The sequence below is a fragment of the Mustelus asterias genome, chromosome 8 (assembly GCF_964213995.1).
Source record: "Mustelus asterias chromosome 8, sMusAst1.hap1.1, whole genome shotgun sequence".
Lineage (NCBI taxonomy): Eukaryota > Metazoa > Chordata > Chondrichthyes > Carcharhiniformes > Triakidae > Mustelus > Mustelus asterias.
In genome coordinates, this window is record NC_135808.1 from 66,271,784 (window position 1) to 66,279,819 (window position 8,036).

Sequence of the window (8,036 nt, forward strand, 5' to 3'; positions counted from 1 at the left end):
TTTCCTGCTTTTCAACTTGGTTGACAAGCCTGTTAAGTGGCACTTTATCAAATGCCTTTTGGAACTCTATTTACACCACACCAACTGCATTACCCCAAACCACCCCCCTCAATCGAGTTAGTCAAACACACTTTGCCTTTAACAAATCCATGCTGGCTTCCCTTAATTAATCCACATTTATCCAAGTGACTGTTAATTTTCTCCCAGATTCTCATCTCTAAACATTTTCCACCACTGACTGGCATGTAATTAAGTTTATCCTTGCACCCTTTTTTAAACAAGGTTGTAACATATGCAATTCTCCAGTCCTCTGGTACCATCCCTGTATCTAAGGAGGATTGGAGGATTAGGGCTAATGCCTCTGCAATTTCCACTTTTACTATCCGCAGATGTATCTTATCCAGTCCTGGTGGCTTTTATCAACTTTTAAGTACAGCCAGTCTATCCAATACCTCTTCATCAATTTTTAGCCCAATCACTGTCTCAACTAACTCAATTTTCATAACAGCTTTGTCAGCATCTTCTTCCTTGGCAAAGACATATGCAAAACGTTCATTTAGTATTATAGCCATGTCCTCTGTCTTCATGCATAGATCCCCTTTTTGTCCCTAATTGGCCCCACTCCTCCTTTTATCACCCTTTTACTATTTATATACCTGGAGAAGACTTCTGGATTCACTTTTATGTTGACTGCCAGCCTCTTCTCATACTCTCTTTGCTTCTCTTTTTTATATTCTCACTCTTACATCCCCTGAAGTTTCTGTGTCCAATCTGGTTATCACTTGTACAAACTCAACTCCTGTGGTGAATTTTGGACTTGTGATCATCTGCCTCAGAGGCGAGAATGCTACCACTGAACCAAAGCTGACACATAATGTACATAAGCTTTGATCTGCTATTTAATTGTTAGTTGGGGGTAAGTATATATGTAAATGTACCATTCTTTATTCATTTCAGGTGTGCAGTAATGGCACCAGAGTGTTTGTACAGAAAGACATACTGCCAGAGTTTGTGGAAAGAGTGGTGGCAAAGACAAAAGCAATAAAAATTGGAGATCCACTACTTGAAGGTACTCAGATGGGAGGACTCATCAGTCGCTCACACCTGGATCGCGTGCTGTCCTACGTAAAGCAGGCCAAAGAGCAGGTACCTACACATTTTGGTTGCTCTAATTTTGCTGTACTAATTATTCTCATTAACAATAGATATTGTTTGTAACATAAGAGTCAGTGTATAATCTGAGGCAGTGAATCGACCTGGAAAGCCTTGCGCTGTTGTAGTTTGCACGCTGCATTGGAGTCCCGTGGAGTTTGCTAGCACATCATGGGTTAATCTAAATGTTAAGCCAGATTGGGCAGTGGTGCCTATAAACATTTATATCTCAGCTGCTGGGAGAGGAAATCTATGCTTGCACTCAACTGGAATTTCCACTAGACAGTCTAAGCTGATATGCTTGGTTGGATTCAATGCCGGTCTAAGTGAAGCTCATTTGGTTCTACCAGAAAGTGATCTTTGTGCACAGTGGCTGATTTGATTAGCCAAAACAAAAAACATTTAAGTCACAGTAGATTGAGAAGACATACAAAGCTTTCTGTTGAAGTGTCAAAAGATGGTGTAGCTTCTACAAAGATATTTGCCCTTGGTTGATGATAATGAAAATGTCACAACTTGTCAATAAAATGCTAACTGGAAAATGAAAATCATGAAATGTCAGGTTAATGTCACCAAAACTAAGGCCAATGTCTCCAAGACTGGCCTCAACTGAGGCAGAAAACCCGGAACCTTCCATGTCCCACTTGACTTGTCAGTTCAGCTGTCTCCCTCCACATCTATCCCGCTTACAAGCCACTTTCTCCCTTCTCAACACTGTTTCCTGTCTGAGTCTGACTCCTCCCTGAACCCAAGTCGTTCGGTTGCCGTATCAAGGCTCAATTTCTCCATTGCCCTTCCGGTCGTCTTCTGCTTCAATTCATTTACTTTGCCGGAGTTCCCACATTCACTTACACTCTGTTCATTCCCATGATCATGTCCAGTCCGAGCTTCACTGACTTGTCTGCCAATTTCATAATTCTTGCACTGGTTTTCAAATTTTTGCATTGCTTCACCCCCAACCTACCTTGAGGATCTCCACTGCTTTACATTGCTGTACGCGCCTTCTGTTCATCAAACACTGGACCTTTCTCCACTCCCTTGGTTCCCCTCTTGGTAAATGCTCGTTCATACATAATGACCCTACCCTCTGGAATTTGCCGTTTGCTTTCTTCCAACTTGCTGTCTTAAAAACCCTCCTTTGCCTGTATCTTTGGTTCCCCACATCTGTCCCTACCTGTGTTCAGTGTGCTCTTTATCCATTTCCACATTAGTGTGAACACACTGACAGCTTCCTGCATGTGAGCAGTGCTGTGTAAATGCGAGTTGTTGCCATTGCATTGCAGTGGTATTAGCCAGTGCGAGACTGATGTGATCATGATCATTGTTTACAGGGTGCAGCGGTTCTGTGTGGCGGAGATCAGTTTGTTCCTGATGATCCAAAACTGAAAGATGGATATTTCATGAAGCCCTGTATTCTAGGTATTGTTGTTCAATGCTACAATTAATAGAGCAAAATTGTTGGAATAGAGCTGATACAAAGAGAATTGAGTTTAAAATATTTGATCTTGATTGATGTAAAGTGATGCCTTGTGATCACTGACACTTTCCCATTGCACTATAAATACATCAGAAGTAATTGTTCAGCCATTGAATGCAAATGAATAACTGGCCTTCCAAGGATATATTTAGAATGGGGGTCAGTTTAGCTCAGTTGTCCGGACAGCTGGTTTGTGACGTGGAGTAATGCCAATAGCGCAGGTTCAATTCCCAGATTGGCTTTGGTTATTTATGAAGGCCTCACCTTCTCAATCTTGACCCTCGTCTGAGGTGTGGTGATCCTTGGGTTAAATCACCACCAGCTTTAGTCCTCAATGGCCCTAGAATAGAATCCCACAGTGCAGAAGGAGGTAATTCAGCCCATCGAGTGTGCACCGACCACAATCCCACCCAGGTGCTATCCCTATAACCCCATGCATTTACCCTAGCTAGTCCCCCTAACACTAAGGGGCAACTTAGCATGGCCAATCCACCCAACCCGCACATCTTTGGACTGTGGGAGGAAACAGGAGCACCCGGAGGAAACCCACTCAGACATGGGGAGAATGTGCAAACTCCACACGGACAGTGACCCAAGCCGGGAATTGAACCTGGGTCCCTGGCGCTGTGAGGCAGCAGTGCTAACCACTGTGCCACCGTGCTGCCCCTAGGCTGCTCTCCCCTTTTGAGACTTTATATTTAGAATATTAGAGTTGCTGATGGCCTGTTTCCCAACAATATTTATTAATGCTCATTACAAAAAGCAGGAGACTATTGTCTCCAACTTTGTGTGATGTAGAACAATTTGGGCTGAAGAAACTATTGTTTCCCCACCGAGTCATTGGGATATAATGCATGATTCCGATTCCTGAGATCTCGGGTAAAAAACGCCACATTGCTAGACCAGGTTTTTCAGGATTAGTCACGACTTTTGCTTCATATTACAAGAAATAAATCTACACAGATTAATTCAGTTGAAACAGCAATACATTGCTTGATGCTCTGTAGCTTTTGACCATTTTCTAAGACGGAACCAACTCGGGAGTTTCTAAATGAATCCTTTAAATCAGAACCTTTAGATTAACATTTTACATAAATTCTCACTTTGATAACCTCACCATAATGACCTGGAAAATCTTTGAATTCTAGGTGTTGCAAGCAATATCGTGGTTATTGCTCATCCCTCGTCGCCCTTCCAAAGGTGACGTCGAGTCTATCCCAAGGCATTTATGCTAAAATAAATTTTGTGTCGCAAGTGCTAATTCTTTAAGACAACAATGTGTTTCCTAGCAGAAAGCCTCCTAAGTGTCACCCATTCCTGATGATGGGTCTGCTTTGTTCTTGCATGTATTATCTGGGGAATAAATAAGATCTAATTAAATGAATTGATATCAATTCAATAAGTTATTAATAAACAGGCTGGCTGCCATTTGAACCTTGCACCTACCCTCCCATCATTGGATAAACATTTACTGTTCAAGAATCATTGCACAGAGAAACCTAGTCTGATAGAGCGGCACTGCCTCAGTACTGCACTGGGCTATCTGAAGTGCTGATTTTTGGATCAGACTTTGAGCACTGTTTTGAAGAAAAGGGTAGTACACCCCGATATCTGGCCAACATTTAGCCCTCAACAAAAAGAAAGATTAATCTGGTCATGATCACATTGAGGTTTGTGGAATCTTGATGTGCATGGATTAGCTGCTGTATTTCCTAAGTGACAACAGTGATTGGGTTTCAAAACTACTCGACCGACTGTAAAGTGGTTTGAGATGCCCTGAAAGAAATGCAAGTCTGTCGGTCTTTTCCACAAATCAGGTAATAAAAATTAGTCACAAAGGTCTCCAAACAAAATTACAGACTTGCAGACTAAAGGACAAAAAAAAAATTAATGGCTTTAATTAAAAATCCCAATGCCACAATTTCAATAAAAGGGTGTAAAGTAGTAATGTTCTCACGCGAAATAGGATTGATTCATGTTTCTGCCCAATGCAGTGGGTTGACACTTTGAAGTGCTTTGCAATGAATTAACTTTGCACTGATTCCCACACGTAGATTATGAGAGCTTGATCTCAGACTGGTCCCTCAGGGAGTGCAGTTAGGTGTAAAGGATCTTTCAGGGAACGAGCCCCATGAGAATGCTCCCATACATGACCCAGTGTTCAGGCAGAGCACATCTGATCTTACTCTGAGTCAGAGAATTGTACCCAATGCTTGAACATTGGGGGAATTAGATGCCTCATTTCCTGTTACATGCTGGCTTTGAATCTGTAGCATCTACAAATAATTATGTGTGTGTGTGTGGGCAGGGAATTGCAAGGATGAGATGACCTGTGTTAAAGAGGAGATATTTGGACCTGTTCTGTCAGTGCTTGCATTCAATACTGAGGACGAGGTCATCGAGAGAGCAAATAGCACCAGTCTTGGTTTGGCAGGTGGAGTATTCACCAGGTACTGTGCACCTCATATTTCTCCAAAACTAGACTGTTCATTTAATAAGCGCTGGCTGTAGCTCTCTCTGTAATGTGGACTGAGTTGGCTGCAGTTATCAGGGATAGTGTTACAGACCCGTGGCCCTGGGGTAGGAAGGGGAAAATTGGCCGGAAATTACATGTGACGCACACTGCTGAGAAGGTCAGACCAGACTCTTAAGACAGTTGCAATAGCTTCCAACACATGTCTAGAATTGCACACTGAACATTCAGACAGATTACCAGAGTTGTTTGGGGCATGTGCAGTTTATCCCAGTAAAGAGGTGATGCCTTCAAGAGAGGAGGGGTCCAGAAAATTAATACTGGTGCTCAAAGTGCTCTTCCACCTTTTTATGCATTATTAATTCCAGCAACATAACATGATGTGTGGTTCTGTCGCTGTTTGATGGAGGCGCACTTATTTTGCTCTGTACTTTTGGACCACTTCATTTTTTGAGGCCACTTTACATGAAGTATTCTGCCCAGCTTTGCTGTACAGTATTTTTATTCTCTAAATTTAATAGTTAAACCCTCCAGTATGTAAATGTCTTGTATCAAACCCCTGATTTCAGAAGTCAACTCTCATTGCATATATTATCTCAATGAAATTCAGAAATGGAATCAGTCGATTTGATCAGTTTACTGATTTGAACTGTCTGCTTAACACTCTGGGCAATCATGCCTGGTGTTTTTTCTATAATCACTTCATAGAATCATAGAAACCCTACAGTGCAGAAAGAGGCCATCTGGCCCATCGAGTCTGCACCGACCACAATCCTACCCAGTCCCTACCCCCATATCCCTACACATTTACCCGCTAATCCCTCTAACCTACGCATCTCAGGACACGAAGGGGCAATTTTTTTTTTGCATGGCCAATCAACCTAACCCACACATCTTTGGCTGAGGTGCGGTAGGTAAACTGCATTTGGGCGAATGTTTGATTTGTGCCGTGACTGCAGGAGGGAGGAATAGTATTGGACATGTGGCTAAGTGAGCAGACTTGGCAGCAGCAGCCATAGTGAAGGACTAGAAAGGAGAATTCTGCGCATAGCGGAACAAGCAAGGAATGCTAATGAAGTATCACGTAGCAAGGGTTGTACAGAATGTGGGGGGTAAAGCTATCTCTCAATCACACTGATAATCATAGTCATTCAAACTGAACTATATAAACTAAGATTTTATATTTATTTGGTGATCAACAAATTTACTGTGTATAATTATTTAGTGCTGTGCTTGCACTTTTCAGTTTATACATGCGAATAGGAACACAAACTCAGAATCTATCTTGTACCCTTATAACAATTTGAAAATGAGGATAGGGCTTGGGTGAGATTGTCAGTGCAGGCTCAATGGGCTGAATGGCCTCCTTCTGCACTGAAGGGATTCTATGATCTGAAATCTATTGCCATGTTTATATATCAAATCAAGCCACTGAAAAAAAACCCAAGAGAGGCAAAATAAATCCCAATACGGAGCACACATTCCCACATCTGCCCAATTTTAGACACCCCTTACCTGCACAGACAGTTTAGGGAAGGCTGACAAATCCATGTTTTTAGGGATCTTAGAAGGGTGCTCACTTAAAATGCCGTTGTTTTAACCAACAAACGCTGTGCAGTTTACTTCCAGAGCATCAACAAAGATGCCACCATTTACCAATCCCACTGCTTGAAGCTTTACTGGGCGGGGGCGGGGGGGGGCACGAGGGGAGAGAGAGAAAAGAAACAACCTCCTTGATGAACAATTGTAAAAAGATTAGAGAAATGTTATTTATAAAATTGGCCAGGAGTGGTGAAGTTTGCATACGCTTGTGTAGGAGTTTGTTTTGCAGCAAGAAATGTGTGTTTTTCAGAGATCTGACGCGAGCTCATCGGATGGCAGCGGCTCTCGAAGTAGGGACATGTTTTATAAACAACTACAATGTCGCCCCTGTTGAGATCCCATTTGGAGGGTATAAGATGTCAGGTAGCAATTCTGTTTTTCTGGAAAAATTGAGATTTTAAAAAAAGTTTAACTGAAAATTAATCCCAACTCTTATTGTTACAGGATTTGGAAAAGAGAACGGAATAGCGACCATTGAATATTACACACAGCTAAAAAGTGTTTATGTAGAAATGGGAGATCCAGAATGTTCTTTCTAAGCTTCAACAATGTTATCTGTTTGCCTGAATTCAATCTGTTGTTTGTTAGTTTGTAGCAGTTTATTACAACGAGTGAAAGCTCTTTTTTCTTAAATTCCCAAACTATATTCATAATGAATCTGCAATTAGTGAAGGCTTGGTCAAACTGCTACACAGTTGTAAGTGATGTTTTCTATCCATGTTCAACTACATTTGTTGTGAAAAAAACTTTCAACTGGATTTTGTTTGTTTAATAAAAAAGGCATGTTTAAAATCAATCAGTAACTTATTCTCACGCATTAGCAGGTTGGTCCGAAGTACAATCCTTGACAAACATTTTTGGATCAGTGGACATTTAACCGCACTGGTGAACTTCCTTATCGCATCAGTTTGTTGAGAGAATCCCTATAGAATTCTATAGCTGCATTCCATTATTTAGGTAATATTGATGCAGTAAAATTCAGGTGTGACATGGCAATGAATGTGCAGCGAGGAAAAACCAGATAAAACTGGTTGTAAAAAGTTATTTTACTAAACCATAGAATTCCTATATAGTGGAGAAAAAGGCCATTCAGCCCATCAACTCTGCACCGATTCTGTCCTTTCCCTATAACCTGTACACACAGTGCCTTAACCAACCAACGGACATGACACATTTACCATGGCTAATCCACCTAACTTGCACACCCGATAAGACTGAGGAAACTCATGCAGACGCTGGGAGAATACAGTCTAAAGGCCAGAATCGAACCCAGGTCCCCTGATGAGAGGCCAGAATTGAATCCATGTCCCCTAGTGCTGTGAGGCCCGACTG

At 41.7% G+C, this 8,036-nt stretch overlaps 1 protein-coding gene across 2 annotated transcripts in view; it reads left to right on the forward strand.

Moving 5' to 3' along the window:
- The window catches only part of LOC144497209 (4-trimethylaminobutyraldehyde dehydrogenase-like), a 42,697-nt gene extending 35,227 nt beyond the window's left edge, over positions 1-7,470 (forward strand). Inside the window, exons 7-11 of one of the 2 annotated variants that reach the window (XM_078218108.1) lie at positions 958-1,146; positions 2,484-2,571; positions 4,938-5,079; positions 6,955-7,067; positions 7,149-7,470. In XM_078218108.1, the coding sequence (XP_078074234.1) occupies positions 958-1,146; positions 2,484-2,571; positions 4,938-5,079; positions 6,955-7,067; positions 7,149-7,243 (627 nt within the window). In that variant the 3' untranslated portion in view covers positions 7,244-7,470. The remainder of the gene's footprint in view (positions 1-957; positions 1,147-2,483; positions 2,572-4,937; positions 5,080-6,954; positions 7,068-7,148) is intronic. The other variant, XR_013498528.1, reaches the window with a different exon arrangement.
- The last annotated feature ends 566 nt before the right edge of the window (positions 7,471-8,036 follow it).